General features: G+C 39.4%; 1 protein-coding gene across 2 annotated transcripts; it reads left to right on the top strand.

The window, feature by feature from the left end:
• The first annotated feature begins 409 nt into the window (after positions 1-409).
• MAGT1 (magnesium transporter 1) lies at positions 410-20,346 on the top strand. 2 transcript variants are annotated; one of them, XM_038417015.2, is made up of 10 exons: positions 410-629; positions 1,584-1,753; positions 2,717-2,834; positions 4,903-5,043; positions 8,311-8,451; positions 9,625-9,714; positions 11,069-11,132; positions 13,867-13,941; positions 16,960-17,050; positions 18,469-20,346. In XM_038417015.2, the coding sequence occupies exons 1-10, from the start codon at positions 540-542 to the stop codon at positions 18,482-18,484; spliced, it is 996 nt and encodes a 331-aa protein (XP_038272943.1). In that variant the 5' UTR covers positions 410-539; the 3' UTR covers positions 18,485-20,346. The 2 variants fall into 2 exon arrangements, 1 of the variants encoding a protein (XP_038272943.1); XR_006274151.1 differs by lacking the exon at positions 13,867-13,941 and adding an exon at positions 11,337-11,425 and having other exon boundaries at positions 447-629.
• The last annotated feature ends 1,378 nt before the right edge of the window (positions 20,347-21,724 follow it).

Raw genomic sequence — 21,724 nt, 5'->3', positions numbered from 1 at the left:
TTACAGTGTGAGAGGACAGGAAAAGACTGTCAGTGCAATGCGAGCTGCGGATGAGACTCCCAGACAAATAATAGCTGAGATAGCACCTAGAATAATGTGCAAGCAAGACTGGACACTTCGGTACCACGAGGCACCCCTCTCTGCATTGCTGATGCTGCCCTGTGCCCTGTCTGTAATGCTGTCCTTACTCCAACTATTTAACTGCAGTGGTGCTGCTGCCTCAGATCATCGCACTCCAACACCCAGACCACCTTAGCTCCGCCCTGTATCCTGCGGTCCCTATTACAGCGCATCCGACTACGCGTTCCGCTCCTTGGCCCTCCGAACCGACTCCTCCCCATTCATCAAACAACCAATCGCACCACAACAGCTTGCCTCGTTATGATTGGCTGACGGATGAGGACGTTAGACCAATACAAAATGAGCTTGAGCCAAGGACGTGAATGGAAAGTAGTCTGTCCGCCTTGTTTGGCCAATAGAGCGCTGCTTGCGGAAGCGGCTGGGCCAATCAGCGGCGGGTGCCGGTGGAAGGAGCGGACATGGCGGCGTTGCGCGTGCTGATGTTGGGGGTCTTGGTGGGGCTGATGGCCTGCGAAGGACCTTGGGCTGCCGGGCAGAAGCGGAAGGAGGTGAGGGCCCTCCGCCGCTAGCTGGGTTGAGGGAGAAACTGGCCCGGGATTCCCGGAGCTATAACGACCATAGTCTGCCCGGCTACCTTCCGCTGGGGGAGCCCGGCCGTATCCTTGGGCTGCCCAGCCTTGGGGAGCCGGGCCCCCGCCTGTGGGGAGCCGGGCCCCCGCCTGTGGGGAGCCGGGCCCCCGCCTGTGGGGAGCCGGGCCCCCGCCTGTGGGGAGCCGTCCGCCCGGAGGGGGGCAGCGTGGGGAGCCGGGCCCCCGCCTGTGGGGAGCCGTCCGCCCGGAGGGGGGCAGCGTGGGGAGCCGGGCCCCTGCCTGTGGGGAGCCGGGCCCCCGCCTGTGGGGAGGTCATCCGTGGTCATCGGTAGGGAAGAATTGTGGACCTTACTTAGTTGCTGTCACTAAGATGTGTCCAAGCTTACATGCAGATAAGTGTTTTTCTATGTAAAAATGATTGCACTACTTGTGTATGGGTTTGTCTGGATTAGCTAAAGCGAATGGAGCCTATTGACAGTATCACAAATAGAGAAATCATTGCAACTGAGCAGTTATTTTTTGAATAAGGTAATGTTCTTAAGTTACAGGAAGTGATCCAAAGCTAATCTATAATTTAATTTAAATCAATAGGCTTGTTTAGTATTACTGGACAATATTAGGATCTGTTTTCTTGGTACATTAATGCCTGATCATTGGCTTTTGACTGATTTTTTTTTTTTTTTTTTTTTTGGAAGTACTGAACACTCGGAACTTCCATTGAACATCGTTATAATAAAAAACTGTGGACTCTCTCAACCTGACCACATAATGTGTGTCTTGCTTTCTTTTGGATTTCAGTCATCTTGTTGAAATGTCACCATGAGACTGTTAACGGTTCAGAGTATCAAAAGACAAGACTCTTTAATGTTCAGTCCAGTTTTTAAAATAAACATTTTTGACTTTATTTTTTAGATGGTTTTATCTGAAAAAGTTAGCCAGCTGATGGAGTGGGCCAGCAAAAGAGCCGTTATCCGAATGAATGGAGACAAATTTCGTCGCCTTGTAAAGGCACCACCAAGAAATTACTCGGTGGTTGTGATGTTCACTGCTCTTCAGCCTCACAGACAGTGTGCCGTGTGCAAGTATGGACTTAATTAAATTCTAAAGAACTTAAATTTAATGGTTACTGTAAAAAGTGCCATGTTCTGAGTGCGTAAAAGCTGTACTGTCCTACTTCGCAGTACCTTTTTCTTGAATTTGAACAATTTCATTCAGAGAGGGAGAGAGCTACTAAGACACAATAAACTGTAGTAGAATTTTTCTAATGCCATCTCTTATATATGCACATGCACGGATCATCTAAAGTCAGATTAACTGTGTTGATCTCTGTGCTGCAATAATTGTAGCTGTGCAGTATGAAAAAGGGAAGTTTTTGGAGGGGTTAACATTAATCTTTTTGGGTGAATGGCTAAACACTTTTTTTAGAGTTTGCTGTTGAGCCTTGCCGTTTGAGATTTTGCTCATATCTAGAGTACTTATTTACATTTATACTGTATCAGATCCCGGGTTCAGGTTCTGCTTCTGCCACTTTGCATTGCTCCAAAGATATAAAGGGACTCTGAAGATGGCTTTAATGGCTAGTGGGGAAATCTCTGGGTCACCTCCATGTACAGAAGTATGTTGCGGGAAGAGGGCATACCTTGAATTCTGCTGCATTCTGATGATCCTTAGCTGTCACAGCAGCACCTTGGAGCACAGGCAGCTGAGCACAATGGAAAACAGCCTTGAGCATCAGTTTTTCATATGCCCTGCCTCCTGATGGTGGGCCCAGTGCAACTTGACCAGTCCAGAAGATCTGCCCCACACCCTAAAAACAAAAAAAACTTTGTGTGCCCAATGCTGAAAACAGAGGAATGAGTAATGAAGCATGACATGTCTTGTTAGTTTTAAAATCTTAACTGAAAAGGAGTTTTGGTGTGGCTGGGAGATGTTACCTCCAGTCAGATGTTAGAGCTGGAAGGATGTTCACAGGTCCCCCGTTTTTGACATAGCCTCATGACTATAGCATCTGGTTTTATATGTTTTGTTTTGTTTTTTTTCTTCAGGCAAGCTGATGAAGAATACCAGATTCTGGCAAACTCCTGGCGATACTCCAGTGCATTTACCAATAAAGTTTTTTTTGCCATGGTGGATTTTGATGAAGGCTCGGATGTATTTCAGATGGTAATATATATTTCATTTTTTAAAGTGATTTTTAGTTGGGGAGAACTGGGGGTAGCGAAAAAGAAATCTACAATACAGAAGATATGGTACAGTATTACCATAATAAGGGATGCTGGCCAATCTGTAACGAAACTCCTGCAAAATAAAAATTACACAGATTTTTTTTTTAAAACCACAACAACCCTCCAATCCATGAGAAATATGCAAGATTTGTTTGCTAATTTGACAGTAGCACTAATAGGCCAAACTACTAATAATATGCAGGGAACAGTGCTGAATGGGCAAGAGTGATAGACTGGATGACCTGATTAGGGTCTTTTTTTCCTAACTCTTGTAATGCCATTTAGTGTAATAATGGAATTACAGTGACTTGTAAAATACTGGAATTAATTTAAATGTTTATTGCAGTTTGCAAAAGACTTCTAACTCTAAGCAGTGATGGGGGAGGGAAGAACCTTTAATTTGTTGTAAAGGTATTTTTAAGAAACTCGGTGTCCCATTTAAAGGAGCAGTGTCAAAAAACTGATTTTTTTTTTTTTTTTAACTGACTGAAAATATTTTCATGTCCGTCTGATTTTCAGAAATGTGACAAGTTACTAGGAATGCACAGTAAATTACTCTTTAAAATGTTCACTCAATTTTTTCCTAAAAATAAAAGCCCATGTTAGTTATAGGCAAACAATCTGTGGTCTGTCTCTTAAGACACAAAATCTGTTTTTGAAAGAAGTGCAATATCCTCAGAAGAATCTAGAAATGCCACCCTCTTTGTATTCTTTCAAGTTACTTGGAACCTGTGCAGCTCAATCATACAGGTTATTCAGGATAGTACTTGATCCAGAATGTACATTATGTTTGTGTTAATTTGTTTTCAGAGAATTATCAAATCTTGATCTTGGAGATTTACAATTGGACCTTTACAAAATTGTGATTTCAGTTTCATGTTGAAGCAACTCAAAAGGAAAATCAGATTTTGTAGCTGATTTGCCAAGCTTTGAGTGCCATGATTGTTTCAATCTAAAAGCATAATTCAATCCAGGGTCACTGAAAGGTTTACACACCCTATCTAAGGTTTAGGCTCACGGTGAAACTTTGGTGAAGCCGTGCTGTTGGAAATTTTATGCAGGTCTTTTATGACAGAAATAGCTGCTTCGCTATAGGAATATGCTAGAACACATTAAGAGATGGCTCATCAATATTCATTAAGATGTATGTGATTATTTTTTTTTATGCCAATACGTTTACTCTAGACACTACTCTATAGATTTCTTTATAGATATACTTGTATACAAAGACTCAAAAAACCTTTCTTTATGAACAAGGGCAAGAATAGTACTTTACCATATAGACAACTCTCAGGAGCTTTATCTCTCAGCTGATTTCAGGTATATGTATTAACTGTACAGCCTTCTTTGAGTTCTTTGCTGACCATAGACGTGAGTATTAAAGACATGAGAATATTGTTTATATTAGAAATTAAACAACGCTGTGTTAAACCTAATGGGAGAATACCCAGTCTCAAACTGCTTTCTGAGATGTGCATTATTGTTAGCATTGGGTATCAAATAATTGTGGGTGTCTCAGGACATTCTGGATACTAAAGAGAGAAGAAAGTATGGAGCATTCAAGAAGAATGTATCTGACTAATGTACTGTATACATAATTTTGTGTCATGGATTTTTGCATATCCTAGACCATTTTATGAGAAAAAAGCATTCAAGCTACAATACCATTTTTTGTTGAAAAGAAAAGGAGTACTTGTGGCACCTTAGAGACTAACAAATTTATTAACAATAACAATAAATTTGTTAGTCTCTAAGGTGCCACAAGTACTCCTTTTCTTTTTGAGAATACAGACTAACACGGCTGCTACTCTGAAACCTGTGATTTTTTTGTTGAAATACCCCTGAGATCTATTTTATGAATAGCCATTCTGTTTAATTACGTGAATAAGCTACAGGACAGAACATGAATTAGAAACTTGCAATAAAATAAGAAAAGTTTAAATGGCTAAATAACTTAATTCTTGATGCTTCACTTCTACTTTTATTTATTAATCTTTTTAATACAGCTAAACATGAATTCAGCTCCAACCTTCATTAACTTCCCAGCTAAAGGGAAACCTAAAAGGGGTGACACATATGAGCTGCAAGTGCGGGGTTTTGCGGCCGAGCAGCTTGCTCGCTGGATAGCTGATAGGACTGATGTCAATGTAAGTACAGATGGACTTTCATTTCCTTCCTGTGATGTAAATCTAGCTGTGGAGAGTCTGTTTGTCAGATATACAAAATGGTTAAGGAAATCTATTCTAATTGGCTACTCAGTGACACTATTCAAAGCAGGTCCTAAGCTCAGCTGTGTCTAGCTGAGCTTTGGAGATGAAGTATCTCTTAAAAACAGGCAACTTTTTTTACATGCCACGTTATAATATTTTACATTTATTTAATGCTCTCCATCTAGAATGATTCCAAATCCCTTTACAAACTTGTGTGGATTCACCCACCAGTAAAAGCATCCACCTCTATGGAAATAAAGCTGTTTTATTATTATCACAGGAAAAATAGTAAATATGGTCTAACAGATTTTGCTCTATAGTATGTATTATTGAAACAAAAGATAAGGCATTCATTTCTGAACTACAGTTAGAATTAATAATAGGGCTCAGATTTTCCTAGATGCGATAGCTGATGGATTCCTTCATCAAGTAGTTGCTGAACCGACTAGAGGGGATGCCATTTTAGATTTAATTTTGGTGAGTAGCGAGGACCTCATAGAAGAAATGGTTGTAGGGGACAATCTTGGCTCAAGTGATCATGAGCTAATTCAGTTCAAACTAAATGGAAGGATTAACAAAAATAAATCTGCAACTAGGGTTTTTGATTTCAAAAGGGCTGACTTTCAAAAATTAAGGAAATTAGTTAGGGAAGTGGATTGGACTGAAGATCTTATGGATCTAAAGGTGGGGGAGGCCTGGGATTACTTTAAATCAAAGCTGCAGAAGCTATCGGAAGCCTGTATCCCAAGAAAGGGGAAAAAATTCATAGGCAGGAGTTGTAGACCAAGCTGGATGAGTAAGCATCTTAGTGAGGTGATTAAGAAGAAGCAGAAAGCATACAGGGAGTAGAAGATGGGAGGGGTCAGCAAGGAAAGCTACCTAATTGAGGTCAGAACATGTAGGGATAAAGTGAGACAGGCTAAAAGTCGAGTAGAGTTGGACCTTGCAAAGGGAATTAAAACCAATAGTAAAAGGTTCTATAGCCATATAAATAAGAAGAAAACTAAGAAAGAAGAAGTGGGGCCGCTTAACACTGAGGATGGAGAGGAGGTTAAACATAATCTAGGCATGGCCCAATATCTAAACAAATACTTTGCCTCAGTCTTTAATAAGGCTAAAGAGGATCGTGGGGATAATGGTAGCATGACAAATGGGAATGAGGATATGGAGGTAGATATTTACCATATCTGAGGTAGAAGCGAAACTGAAACAGCTTAATGGGACTAAATCGGGGGGCCCAGATAATCTTCATCCAAGAATATTAAAGGAATTGGCACCTGAAATTGCAAGCCCGTTGGCAAGAATTTTTAATGATTCTGTAAACTCAGGAGTAGTACAGAATGATTGGAGAATTGCTAATATAGTTCCTATTTTTAAGAAAGGGAAAAAAAAGTGATCCGGGTAACTACAGGCCAGTTAGTTTGACATCTGTAGTATGCAAGGTCCTGGAAAAAATTTTGAAGGAGAAATTAGTTAAGGACATTGAAGTCAATGGTAAATGGGACAAAATACAACATGGTTTTACAAAAGGTAGATCGTGCCAAACCAACCTAATCTCCTTTTTTGAAAAGCTAACAGATTTTTTAGATAAAGGAAACGCAGTGGATCTAATTTACCTAGATTTCAGTAAGGCATTTGATACCGTGCCACATGGGGAATTATTAGTTAAATTGGAGAAGATGGGTATCAATATGAACATCAAAAGGTGGATAAGGAATTGGTTAAAGGGGAGACTGCAACGGGTCCTACTGAAAGGCGAACTGTCAGGTTGGACGGAGGTTACCAGTGGAGTTCCTCAGGGATCGGTTTTGGGACCAATCTTATTTAATCTTTTTATTACTGACCTTGGCACAAAAAGTGGGAGTGTGCTAATAAAGTTTGCAGATGATACAAAGCTGGGAGGTATTGCCAATTCGGAGAAGGATCGGGATATTATACAGGAAGATCTGGATGACCTTGTAAACTGGAGTAATAGTAATAGGATGAAATTTAATAGTGAGAAGTGTAAGGTTATGCATTTAGGGATTAATAATAAGAATTTTAGTTACAAGTTGGGGACGCATCAATTAGAAGTAACGGAAGAGGAGAAGGACCTTGCCAATGTGATATGGCTGTGAAAAAAGCTAATGCGGTTTTGGGATGCATCAGGAGAGGCATTTCCAGTAGGGATAAGGAGATTTTAGTACCGTTATACAAGGCACTGGTGAGACCTCACCTAGAATACTGTGTGCAGTTCTGGTCTCCCATGTTTAAAAAGGATGAATTCAAACTGGAGCAGGTACAGAGAAGGGCTACTAGGATGATCCGAGGAATGGAAAACTTGTCTTATGAAAGGAGACTTAAGGAGCTTGGCTTGTTTAGCCTAACTAAAAGAAGGTTGAGGGGAGATATGATTGCTCTCTATAAATATATCAGAGGGATAAATACAGGAGAGGGAGAGGAATTATTTCAGCTCAGCACCAATGTGGACACAAGAACAAATGGGTATAAACTGGCCACCAGGAAGTTTAGACTTGAAATTAGATGACGGTTTCTAACCATCAGAGGAGTGAAGTTTTGGAATAGCCTTCCAAGGGAAGCAGTGGGGGCAAAAGATCTATCTGGTTTTAAGATTCTTCTCGATAAGTTTATGGAGGAGATGGTATGATGGGATAATGGGATTTTGGTAAGTAATTGATCTTTAAATATTCAGGGTAAATAGGCCTAATCCCCTGAGATGGGATATTAGATGGATGGGATCTGAGTTACCCAGGAAAGAATTTTCTGTGGTGTCTGGCTGGTGAATCTTGCCCGTGTGCTCGGGGTTTGGCTGATGGCCGTGTTTGGGGTCGGGAAGGAATTTTCCTCCAGGGCAGATTGGAGAGGCCCTGGAGGTTTTTCGCCTTCCTCTGTAGCATGGGGCATGGGTGACTTGAAGGAGGCTTCTCTGCTCCTTGAAGTCTTTCAACCATGATTTGAGGACTTCAATAGCTCAGACATAGGTGAGGTTTTTCGTAGGAGAGGGTAGGTGAGATTCTGTGGCCTGCGCTGTGCAGGAGGTCAGACTAGTTGATGAGAATGCTCCCTTCTGTCCTTAGTGTCTATGAATTATTAAAGAAATATTAAGTTGGTGTGTTGTGTACGTTGGTATGGTTTTATTTCTCCATATCATCATGGTTTTTTAAAAAAAGAATTTTTTTAACATCACCATTTGTGCTTGCATAGATTCGAGTGATAAGACCTCCAAATTATGCTGGTCCCTTGATGTTGGGTCTGCTGCTGGCAGTCATTGGTGGCCTTGTGTACTTACGGAGAAGCAACCTGGATTTTCTCTATAACAAAACTGGCTGGGCTTTTGCTGCTTTGGTAAGCAAAAATACTTCTCCCTGTTTCAACTTGATCCAGATTGAATTTAAAGGGAAGGAAATATTGCATTTGCTTTGTTACCTCTCCTGCGTGGAAAACTATTTAGTGGTGAAACAAATAACCTTTTTCTGTCAGCTGGGCTTATTATAAACCAGATTCTCCTACTGACCTCAGAGTAAGCTGAACATGAGCAGTTTAGGAGAGCATTTGTAACCAAACAGATGAGGCCAGACTACATGCCACATCCCTCCACACAGATTATTAGTGTGAATTTTATTTAAAATGAGTTTTTTACCCAGTTTATACTTAGGCTTTGATTATCCTTAGTCTAATTCAGTAAAACTCATTTTTCAGGATATTAAAATATAGGCTTCAGACTCACACATTTGCTATTTGGCCTCTGGAATCGCAGCTTAAAGTCCTAAGTATTGGTACAGGTGCTGGATATATAAAAAGGGCTGAATAATTTTATGACCAACCGTGTTTGAAGTTATTCAAGATACAGTCCATCAAATGTTATATATCAGAGCATATGTTGATAGCATTCAGAAGATCAGAAACAATCTTTCCCTGCTATACGGCTTTGGTGTGGTTTTGTTTGCTATTAGTTAATACCAGACTTGATGGGACAGTGGCCTGATCGAGTTTGGCAAATCCAATGTTCCTTGAAATAAATGTGAGATTATTGCTCTTCTAAAAAGAGAGGATATCTTTGCTAGAATGTAGTACACTGTAAAGAGTCTTTTGATCATAATGGCAAAATCGAGAAGTACTGGGACCAAGAGTTCGGTGTAATGCAGATCATATTACTACAGTATTGATATTTTACATAAAGGGTTATTTGTGCCACAGACTTTCAGGTTTAAGTGCAGATGGTTTTTGAAAGGCATGATTTCTGGAAGAAAAAGTCCATACTTTTGGTTAGAGTGAAGATGAGGTTCATGTAGCTTTTCTTCTTGGTTGTCTGGTAGTACTACTTGATTGCAAGCTTTTCAGTTCAAACTGTGAGAAAACATTATCAGTTAAGAATAGGTATTGTGCTATGCGTTGTATAAGGCGACTTCAACATCTGTACATTCCTGGGTGCAGTGAATTGCAAAGATGAAAACTGAATAGAGAGACGTATGAGGTCCATACTAATTTGTCTTATGTTCTTCCTTTCTTCCTTTCTAGTGTTTTGTGCTAGCAATGACATCAGGACAAATGTGGAATCACATCCGAGGGCCACCATATGCTCATAAGAATCCCCATACAGGACAAGTGGTAAGTCTTTATCTTTGTAGGATTACAGTGAAAAGATCCATGTTTAAAAAACACAAAATCCAGGATGTGAGTTTTGTTTCTGACTTCTCTCCGATGAAGTGAGCTGTAGCTCACGAAAGCTTATGCTCAAATAAATTTGTTAGTCTCTAAGGTGCCACAAGTCCTCCTTTTCTTTTTATAGATATTTTGCTAACCGCTTTTTTCTAGAATATATTCTTGTTACTAATCTAATTTAGAGGAAGCGCAACAGTTGCACTGTCTGCTTAAACTCTGGAGGTACATTATTTTAACAGAATTGGCTTTTGTTTAATCTATTTTTTATCTCAAGCCCATCAATCCTTTTTTTGTCTTGTCTCCATAAATTTTAATTCCATCTCTCATATGCCCCCCGCTGCTCTACTCTGTCATTTCCATACACACATCTTAAAAAATGAAACTAAGACATCTCCAGGCAGTGGGAGAAGTGACAGCAGTTGGACTTTTAAGCAACTTTCTTCTGCTGCTTTCAGGTTCTCTGTGTTAAATAGTTTTATTGCCTCCCGGAACCTGGCCTTCCTTTTTTTTTTTTTTTAAATATGTACAACTTCTCTCCTCACCTCCTCCACATACCCAGTAACTAGTATGTAAAACCATTATTTCTATGTGTATGTATTCAGACATGCTTTTGTTCTCTTTGGCAATGTTTTACTGAACTTTTATAATAATTTAATCCTATGACTTAGTTATATCAGCCTGTCTTGTCCTCTTCAGTTCTGCCTTGCATATCAGATAGGCAAGATGCAACCCAAGTGCTTCTCAGTTGTACTGGGCATATGACATCTCTTGAGATGCCTGTGCCCCAGATAGTGATACTGAACTGAATGCTGCTTCACAGATCGTTAAATTAACCTGTGAGTAAAATGTGAAATTATATCATGATCTTTACCCCGACAGACACATACAGTTCCAAACCACATATTCCTTTTTAATTCTCTGCGTGTTATAAAGTATTGCTGAGCTGCTGTCAAAAATGTTGTTATGCTTGGATCTAACACTGCCCCGCATACGCAAAGCTTTCCATATGTAACTGACTAGCAGTAAAATTTTATTCTCCATATAGCCTAAGCTGTTCAGTTTGCAACCTTTTAATATCAAACAAACCATGCTTAATATTTTATTGTCTAAGCCACATTGAGTGAAAATAATTTTTCATTTTTAATATTTTTCTTATCTGCATTTCCTGTGTTTTGCTATTGCTTTCTGTTTATCTCGTTCTCAATGGCACATATCTCGTTCTCAATGGCCAGATTTTATATCCATTACTTTAAACTCTGCTCCAAAGTTACTTTCTTAATTGAATTTTGTCTTTTTATAGAACTATATCCATGGAAGCAGCCAAGCCCAATTTGTGGCTGAAACACACATTGTTCTACTATTTAGTATCCTTTTATAATGAAATATACATATCTGATGGCAATTTAATTTTCTGCCAAACCTATACCTTCTCCCTTCACTACCAGGAGTAGTTTGCTAAGATTCAAACTGATCACATAATACTGATATTGGTGACCAAAACCTTGCAGTGCCTTTATAATATGTCAACAGCTAACGTTTCCTTATGCCACAATCTGTCAATTCAAAAGGATTAGGTATCGTTCTCTTCGTATGTCCTTAAATGAAGCTGTGGACAACTGCATTCTTTGAGACAGCCTGTGTTGGTGTCTGGCAATAGGTAAGTGGAAGCAGAACTAATCATTCTTTCTCTCTCTGTTGGTGGAGTCTTTCCTCTGTACTAAGATTTCCTGTCCAATGGAATCCCATAGATGCTTAGTTCATGGGCCACTGCACACTTCTAAGTTCTCCTATTGTTATCTTAACCTTAGCTATTATGCGAATGTTTCACACCTTTTGTTTTCCTGTCTTGACAGAGTAAACTTATAGCTTTGTCACCACTGCCTTCACATATGTTTTTAAAGTTGTTTTTCTTCTGGACAAGAGGAATATCTTCCAATCCAACTCCTCTCTCCTATTTTTCCTCAGCTCAGATGTGCAAATTTTTTCCTTCCACTGTCGGTAACCTTAGTTGTCCTTGTTTCTGAACTTTCCTCCTCAAGCATCTTTTGTGTTTCTGTAAATCCACCAATTCCGACCTCCACATCACTTCTGTATGCCAATGCCGCCTTTCCTTACTGAAATCTTCGTCCAGGTGTTTGTCTCTTCGCCTCTTCTATAGCAACAACATCTCTACAGCCTCAAAGTCCCTGCTCTTCAGATACCCCGTCTGCATTTTCAAAGTTCAAAGAGCAGAAAATGTACCATAATAACATCAAGCTAGTGCACTGGCTCCACATCTACTGGTTCATTTCAAGATCTAGTGCAAAATTCCCTTCCCTTTTCCTTTTAACCTCTGCATAATATACTGCAGCCATCTTGTAAACTTTTCCTTTCCTGTAGTAAGGTCACTGGTGCATGAGCCTCTCTATTACAGCTGTTGCCATCTGGAGCAGACTTTCTAGGGTGTCTCCACTTCAAGCTCTCTTCTCATCTGAAAATGCAGTCTACCTTTTTTTCTACCCACCCACCCCCAATTTCTTTCCTTTTTTGTTGTTTAATTCTGCTAAGCATTTTGGAGGTACACATTATATAAATGATACAAAACTTAAAATCACATTAACTTTCTCATTGTTTCACATTCCTAGTTTGAAAACCAAACCAAAACACTACAGTTGACCTTGTAATTCTCAGCTGGTATCCGGTTTCATCAGGCTCCAAAACGGGTCTTATGTGAATTATTCCCCCCCCCCCCCCCCGCCGAGTCTTTTTTTTATTTCAGTAAATGACAGGCTCAGTCTTTTGACTCTCTACAGTATTACAATGTAGCCACAATATAGTGTAGCCACAATATATGGTAACTTGTCAGTTCAGGTGAATGAAGAAATTAATGTTAAGTTGGATACAAAGCACCAAGAATCTTTGTTTTCTTTCACTGCACTTCTGATTTATTCTGGTTGTTTTAAGCTGGTGATAGAGTTTTGTGACTCTATGATTTGAAAGGGTTTCCAAATTTCAGTGCATTTATTGACCAGCATGGGAGATATTTTTTGAGGCAAAAATGTTGCCATAAAGACCAGTTTTGGGGCAGAGGGAATTTCTTTCTTTTTTTAGCTATTACTCTCCTCTATTGGTTCTGAATCTAGTCAAATTCCATCTATCAAGCGGTGTCAGCAGACTGCAATGACAAGATGTTAAAACAAATTGTGGGCTTTAAAGTGCTCTCATTTTGTGTGTCTTTGTCTCCACTCCCTCCGTGTACCTACCAAATTTTCTAATCATTAAAGCTCTTCAAAAAAGGCACAATTTGGTAGTATCATCTCATAATTAAGTCATTCTTTTCATGTAGCTTCACTAACTGAAGAGTCATTTCAACTGGAATTGAAGGGTCTATAAATCAATGATTAAAAACCCATTCTTTTTCAGTGGGAGCAGGATTAGACCTGAAATGTACATATTAGAATGCGATTAAACAATGTAGGGCTTGTGTTCTGTTTCGTTGTCAAAAGAGTTTCACTGTGTCAGATTTCCTTATGGTCATATACAGCATAACCATCTTATAAATCCTGACCTTAATTTTAGCAGTATTTTTACTGGTGAATATTAGTTCAAACTGAATAACAGAAAAGTCCAGTCTTTACTGCTTGTGCCTGTTGTTATAGTCTGTCAAATTAAGAAAAACTGAGAAATATATTAACTATCTTCTTGTTAGGCCAACAGAAGTTAAATAACATGGACAAGCTTTTGAGAATCACTTCTCATCAGGAATGGGAAGGTGAACAAGGTAGAGCAATATGAATTAGAGGCAAGGTCTTAATTCATACCTCCCCTCTTTCTGAGGAAAAGTGCTATTTGTTGCAAGCTTGCTTAGTCTAATTATGATTTGTAGCTAGTGCAGTTAAACAGATCCCTTACATTTTCCTGGTTTTTGCTCTTCTGTGTTTCCTGGAATAATAATACCATTACTGCATGTTAGTTGTAATTTTTCTACAGTGGGGAGTCTTTAATCTTTCTAATAAGTTTTGTGTGTGCCACATATGTGATTATGATTGAATGGATTTATTAAATTTAAAAATAAGTACATGGTGTTTCTGTCAGTTTAGCCTTAAACAGCTTTTGCAGATGGTGGTGTTACTTTAGGAATGGTACTCCTGCATGAAGCTGCTACCTCTGATATGGATGTGGGGAAAAGAAAAAGTAAGTACTACTTCTAATCCAAGCAGTGCATTTTGTTGCTTAATTGAATCTCTGTCAAGGGAAGATGCATTCAGAAAATGTTTCCAATGTGATGGTTTACTACAGAGCTGGCACTCTTATTAGCTCCCCACCCCCACCCCAAAGTGTTTAGGTTCTCTGCATCTAATTCTTCATTCACTGTTGAAATCTAGCAAAACCATACAATTCAAAGTTAATTCACATTCCCTCTTTTATTCATACAATTGTTGGAGTGGACTTGGAGCACAGAGGAGAGAAGCAAGATAGTGTCTAACTATTGTCTCGTTTCTCTGTAAGAGACTACTAAAAATAAAAGCTCAACTATTAAACTCATAATTGAGGGATGAGCACTAGGATAGCTCCAGGTTGTCAAATATATATTTGATTTTCTAAAATGGCCTTTAACTAAAAATCCAGATTAGTCACCATCCAAGAAATGGACATAAAGCTCCAGGCCTTAGTTCTTTTAAAGCCTTTTCCTTAGGGTTTATTGGTTTATTATGCACAGATTATCATGAAGCAGAGAGCAAATCAGCTGGAAAACACTGTGCAATAGTTCCTCAGAGGCTTTCCTTGCTTTAACCAGCCAGGAGGGGAGAAGATACAGCTTTCTTCTTTGACTCACCTTCCCCTTCCTTTTATACTTCATCCTGAATAGCAATGTGACAGGCAGCAACCTGCTAATCCTTTACACACTGGGGTGCCTTTACCTTGTCACGTTCCACAGATCTATTTTAAAACCTGATAAAGCATGTACACCTCAAGTAACATTATGTACATTTTGGTTCGTGTAAGAAAGACGACTAATGTTCTTTCAGTCTATTGTCAGTTCACAGATTATTGACCTAACAGATTGTGGCAGTTATGGTTTATCACAGAGGTTCTCAAACACTTATTTGTAGGCTGCTTCTTAAAGGGACACTGTCACCTTCAGTTTTTTTTTTAAAATGTTTGTATATGGTCTGTGTTGTCTGTTTTATAGAAATGTTTTGCACGTTTCCCTCTCTACAATTCATGACGCTTGGTTCAGCAGAAAAGTATATGCTGACCCAACCACAACCTTCTATATTATAATGTGCAAGAACTCTTATTTGGCTGTGCACTAGCTCCTCTCATTTATCTGCAACAGTTAATTCTGCTCAAACTCCCTCTGCACACTCGGCCCTGTGGGTGGGAGCAGGGAATTATTGACACCAGCCTTTGTCTCCTTTGCGCTGCTACTTCCCAACCTAGGGATGAAATTACCTTCCCCTATTCTGCCGCTCCACAGCGTGCGCGCGCGAGAGAGAGAGAGAGAGAGATATGCTTTCCTCTACCCAGTTGAACTGTTGTGCATAGTATACCCTGAAAGAGGTGAACTTTCTGTTTCTACAGAAGCATCTGGAGGAGCTTAGTGAGGTGCAAGAGAGGGGAAAAAAAGGCATTCTGGGTTATATGGACTTTTATAAGTGCTAGGTAATATTTATTAATTAAAAGAGATGGAGGGGCTTGTTTTTCTATACTGGATCTGCATTATCAATATAGGGTGTGTCACGTTGTCTGGAGTGGCTCGCTACCATGAGTGCCAACCTCAAGGCAGACTGTCAAGAAGTAGGGCAAATGCCCCAAACTGGTTGTATGTTCTATAATTAGATTTCACCAACCCAGTAACAAGTGTGAGCTCCTAAAGCACTAGAAGTCTTACCATGGAATCCCAGTCACATTGGGCACTCCAGTCTATCTTGCCACCCAGGCAAGCTGGACTTAGAGATAGGTGGTTGCTATACACCCAAAGATCACAAAATACTGTATTCAGGTTACTCCTAGAGCCAAAGGACCAGTCAGCTACCCAAGGCAATTTGTATCTTATATCTCACACCAAAGACGATGCTTGTAGCCAATCCTATAGTAAACTATTTAAGAATTTATTAACTAAGAAGAGAAATGAGAGAGTTATTACAAGGTTAAAGCAGGCAAACACACATAAACAAATGAGTTAGTGTATGGTTTCAAAAGGTGACAGAGTTGTTGTAAACTGTCCGCTCTGAATGTCTTTTAGGACTAACCCAGGTTGACCCTGCAGATCTCTGCTTCTATTTCATAGCTCTGGCCCTGTGAGAGTCCAAACAGAAAAAGAAATGAAAAATGTTCTTGTCAGCTAGTTGTATTTCCTTCTTCCTGAATTCAAGCTGATGGGGCGAGCTCTTTTGCATGTAGTCTCTTCAAGAGTGGAAGGGGCAATTAATAAAGGCTATGTCTACACCGCACTTTCGTCGCTAAAACTTTTGTCGCTCGGGTGTGAAACACCCCCCCCACCCAGCCCCTGGGAACAAGTTTTAGCAACAAAAAGCGCTGCTGTGGACAGCACTTTGTCATCGGGAGCTGCACTCCTGTCAACGGAACTACCGCCCCTCGTTGGGGGTGGTTTTATTTTGTCGAGAGAGGTAGAGAACCACACACTGCACACCTTACAACAGCGAGGCTGCAGCAGCACAGCCGTACTGTTATAAGGTGCGCTGTGTTGACATAGCCCTCCTGACTGGGCTCAGAGTTTCAGAGCAAACTTTTACAGTTACAAAGCAAAAACATAAATATTTCCTGATAGCGTGTGATAAACATATTATAAGTGAGATTAATGCATGCAGCAATTTACCAGCATTTCATAAAGTCTAAAAACCTGGTTGTAAGTTCAGTACCCATCTTAACCATACTAACACACAGGAAAAAACTAACACACACAGACTGGCTTCCAGCAGTGAATTTCAGTGCTCTGCTGAGGTTTAAAGCCTTGACAAGAGCTGGCACCTGGTCTGCCAGCATCACAGGGTGGGATTTTTTCAAAGGGACTCGGCAATCACCTAATCCTGCTCCTGTTGACATCCACAGTTAAATTCCCATTGAGTGCAGCAGGTGGAGATTTAGCTGTTATTGAGCATTTTTAAAGCCCTATCCATAGTGTTGTTTTCAGGGTAGACTTGCCTGTCTGATCATTTTATTCTGCACTCTGTTGCTTATCTACAGTAATGTGTGTAGCTGGTGTTGGCCTGGTGGTATTATTCTTCAGCTGGCTGCTCTCTGTCTTCAGATCTAAATACCATGGCTACCCATACAGGTATGGCTTTTTTGCTGTTTAAATTGTTGTGCTTTAATACATAGCTGTTGATGTAGCTATATTATATTGATTAGAACAGAATATTCTAGTAAATAAACTTACAGTGACTTAAAACATTGAGATTTTATAACAATATAGGAGTGCTACTTGCATGGTTTACAGTGTAACTAAAAATGAATAAACTGTTACCTTACATTCATTCTGATTGGGGTTTCCCTTCCCAATAGTTTTTTGACAAAAGTGGGTGACTATAAAAAACAATACTTTGCCTGAAGTCCACTTCAGAAGAAAAATGGAAAACAAACTGTCCTGAAAATGCTTTTTTGGTGAAACTAGGGGTGTAAAAGCGAATTGATTGCAGTAATGACCAGAAACTTTTACCTGTTGTGGTCAACAGTTAGTCACTGTTTCCTCTATCCTATTCAAAACAAAAGAAAAAGTGCTCCGGTACTTTTTATAATCTGACAGGTATACAGTAAGTAAGAACCCAAAGATTACTTTAGTATTAAACATCTTTAATGCCACATTGTCATTACTCGCCATAAATTCGGTAATAGGAGTGAAGCATTTGATTACCTTAAAGCTTTTTTCCTATATTTTTTCCAAGTTACCTCTTTCTTAATCGTTACCTCATTAGAGATGAGATTTTTTTCAAAGCTGCTTAAGGGATTTGGAACCCAAATTCTACCTGGAGTTCTAAATTTCTTGGGCTGAGATCTTCAAAGCTGCCTGTGTCTCTGCATTTGTTATATGGAACATCTAGTACACTTTTTGAGGGGCTAAAGTCCTAATCAGTAGGACTCTATATAAACACCAGGTTTTGATTTGTAACTATTTTATCCTTTTTGGGGAAAATTTTTAAAAGTTAAAACGGGAGTTAGGAAGCCAGCTCCCATTGACCTCCTCTTCTCTTCTGTTGCTAGTTTGAGTTGCCCTTGCTTCTGTAGGCTGATATTTTCATCTCTCTGCCAGGGCAATCATTCTTTCAGAAAAAAATTCTATTAAAATCCATATTGTGTTTTGGAATTAATGAGGGCGTGCTTCCAGAGCAATGGATAAAGTTGGATCACTGCTCTTTCTAGTGACTGATGTGGAAGGAGACTGTCGAACCCCCACATTTTCAGCTTTTAATTCTCCTACCATCAATGATCTTTGTATGTTAATCAACTTTGTAGCCCAGGAGGTATGGATGTGGTTCCCTCCAGAGCCAATCAACTTTATGAGTTACTATAGGACTTGCTGTAAAGGGACTTCTCCCCAAATACTTCCACCTCAGCTGTACCATATACCCAATTCATGTCACATTACATTCTCCCATATGCCCCTCATCATTCTGAATGAAACTGTCTAGAAAATTAAATGGAATATTTTTCTTTAATTCAGTTCTTTTTTAAAAAATATCTTATGTTTTGTTGCAGTTTCCTGATGAGTTAAAGGATTCCACAAGCTGGGAGCATTTGAAAGGTGTCAACTCTGAAATTGTGTATAATGGAACTGAAGAGCTAAATGAGTATGGTTCATGCTACCTCTCTTTAAAGCGAATGAGATAGTTAAACACTGAACCAAAGAAAATGTGTAGTGCCTTAATATGACAAGCAGTATGCTCTGAACGTGACATGGAGTATTAAGATTCAGTCTTTTTTCATAAGCTTTACATCATGTTAAACCATTTTACTTTAAACCTAGTGGAATTCAAAACTTAGATTATGGACTACTAGTGTTTCTTTGAAATAACTAGAAACAGTACTTACATTCAGTTTGATAATTTGTTTGCCTCATTTTGTTTCCTGCTCCCTCATAGGTGTGGGGGGTGTATTTTGTTTTGTTTTGTTTGTTTTTTTAATTGCATTCTCTTTCCTGTCTACCTGTTACTACTCTCGCTGGCATTTTTCCTTTCCCTTTTTTCATAACTCTGATGCCTGAGTCATACCCTTTCATGAATGAAGGGGCCAAATTCAGCACGTACCTGGAAACCTCTTCCTTTTTTCTGAAACACTCTCCAGCTTCTAGTGGCAAATGTGCAGATCTTACAGTCCTCAACTTGAATCTCTTGAATTTAACTGCAATGCAGTGCAACTGATTACCCCCAAAGAGTAAGGGAAAGTCATCAACATATAGCACTGGTGAATGCATGTGGAATCTTGAATTAAGTTATCTAGAGTGGTTTAATATTGAGTTTTCCCCTCAATGCTCAACATTCCCGTTACCAAAAAGACACTGATATATTTTTTTAATAAAATTACCACCATTTGTTGCAGTCTCTGCTATCCTGAGCTGTCTAATAGGTCTGCGAAATCCCCCCTTCCCCTCTGAACACATTGTCCTGTTACTAATTGGCCAGTGAGGACTCTCTGACTGCCTAAGACTGAAACTCCCTGTATGCAATAAATGCTGGCACAGTGAGTCCAGTCTATATAGCCTAAGGTCAGGAATGTTGTTAGCCTTTTCTTCATTCTAAATAGTTGATTCTGAAAAACTAATCTGAAACATAGCCCAAAAGATAGCCAGTTTCAGCTGATAAAGCAGAGGGATCCTAAATGTGGTTTAAAAATATTCTCAGAATCCTGCCAAATCAGCAGACATGTCAGCACTTTCAGTCAGTATCATTTGGAATTGTGAGTTGCCACCTCCTTTAACTTGTTCTAATTTCCTTCAGCCTTACTTACTAGGGAGATTGGGTGGGGGGAATACGGGTATGATCCTAGGATAAACATTACTATTCCAATGGAGATTCTCTTAGTTTTATAGAAGCCCTTTCTGCTTTGTGCTTGTTAGAGGAAATAAGAGCAGAAAATGGTGTGCCCCTGAGACACTTCCTTCTCCATGACTTGACTTGTGCCTCAGCCGAAATAATTTTAAAATTCCATGACTAGGAATTCCAGCACCTATACTAGTGAGAACTCTTTCAGCTTGACTAGATAGTGCTACCTGCTGCAGGGCAGGACAAATGCTTGGAGGTAGTTTTTATCATGGAGGATGTTTATAAATAAGTAATTTCTCACCTCCTGTCCTCTTCTCTGTCCCAAAGGGGCAAGGGATATGGAAGTTTTCTTTAGACTGAAGAGTACATGAGAAATAACTGCTTCATTCAAACTAGAATGTTACTGTTATGCAAGTTCGCTAAGTTAACTTGCATCTCAAGTGCCTTAACTACACTAATCTAGTCTTTTGGTAATGGTTCAATTTAAATATTGAGATGTTTTTGTATGGTTCAGAATGATGAGCCTTAGTGGCACAGATAATCACATGATTGACTGGATTTTGGACAACTTTCAATAAAATGTTTTACAGTCTGATCCTTGTTCTTGCGTCTGAAATTTAAACATATATTATAAAATATTTTATTAATAAAATAGAAAGTTGTGATTCCTTTTGAAAGTGAAGTTAATTTTTCTTACTCCAGTATATTGACCTAATAAACTTTTTGTCAGCAGTATGACCAGATAAACTGTCTGGGGCCTCCTGGACTAGGACAGAAAATATAGTCCCAAAATACGACAGTGTTAGGAGAAAACTACTCTTCTGGCTATTAAATTCTATCTTGGTCTTATGGATTTTCTTGTACATTCCCTCTGATGCATTTGGCCACTGTCCTGAGAGAGGATATTGGGCTAAATGGGCTACTGGTCTTATCCAGTATGGCATTTTGTATAGGAAGAAGCAAGCTAGCACTGAGTGCTGGAACTTTGAAGATGTTTGCAATGCAATTATAAATTGCTTCAGCTATTGCTTTTTCATCAATACTCCAAGAATGCTGCCATTAGTTATTTTCAAACTTGCTGAAAATTTGTTATTTCCAACTTCAACTGATGGGAACATAGTCATGATATCTAAGAGCTTCCGGACCATAGCCACTTAGGACTCTGTTTCTGAGAAGGTAAAATCTTTGTTTCTTTAACTATGTTATTAGGCTTGTTTCTAGTAATAGTTTTAAATACACGAGGTACATTTTATAGGCTCTTCAGAGGAGCACATAGTTTATATGACTCACTAACTTTCAAGCAGTTGCAGAAAACTTGTGGACCAGACCATTTTAGTGAGTAGAGAGGAAGGTTGGCATTTATGGTTAAGGCAGTGGACTTACAGGCAAGAGATCTAGATTCTCCTGCTCTGTGACTTTGAGCAAGCCACTTAATCTCTGGCTGAGTGCCTCACTTATAAAATGGGGATAATGTTTTACGTCTCACACCACTTCTCTGTCTTCTCTACCAAGACTGTAAATACAATGCATAGACTTGAAGGCAAGGTGAATTAAAATAGAGCAAACAAAGTGCTCTAATAAAGACCTGTAAGGTCCCTGTTTTGTGCCAAGGAGTTCTGCTTAGGGATAGAACAGTCAGGGTTGAAATACCTACACTCTGTGGAACCATTAATTTGAATTTTAGCAGATTCCACTTGCCCTTTCCATCCATCTAGATCAACTGAATACCATCACTATCCTCTGTGTGTGCCTTTACACCAAAGGGTTGTGTCTGTTCTGTGCAGACATTAAAGATCCCATTATGCTGCTCAGAAGAGTGAGGGGCTCTGAGCTGGCCTTCTCAGCAAAAATTTCCAATTCCAGCACTGCTGCCCTCGGTTGTGCTATTGTGGTAGCTATACATTTAAATATTTTGGGATTACAGACTATGTGTAAGTGTAAAACTATGCAGACAGCATAAGGCAAGTATAGTA

Source organism: Dermochelys coriacea, chromosome 9 (genome assembly GCF_009764565.3).
Source record: "Dermochelys coriacea isolate rDerCor1 chromosome 9, rDerCor1.pri.v4, whole genome shotgun sequence".
In the NCBI taxonomy this organism is placed as follows: Eukaryota; Metazoa; Chordata; order Testudines; family Dermochelyidae; genus Dermochelys; species Dermochelys coriacea.
Note: the sequence above shows the minus strand (reverse complement) of the source record. Positions and strands in the feature narration are given on the sequence as shown.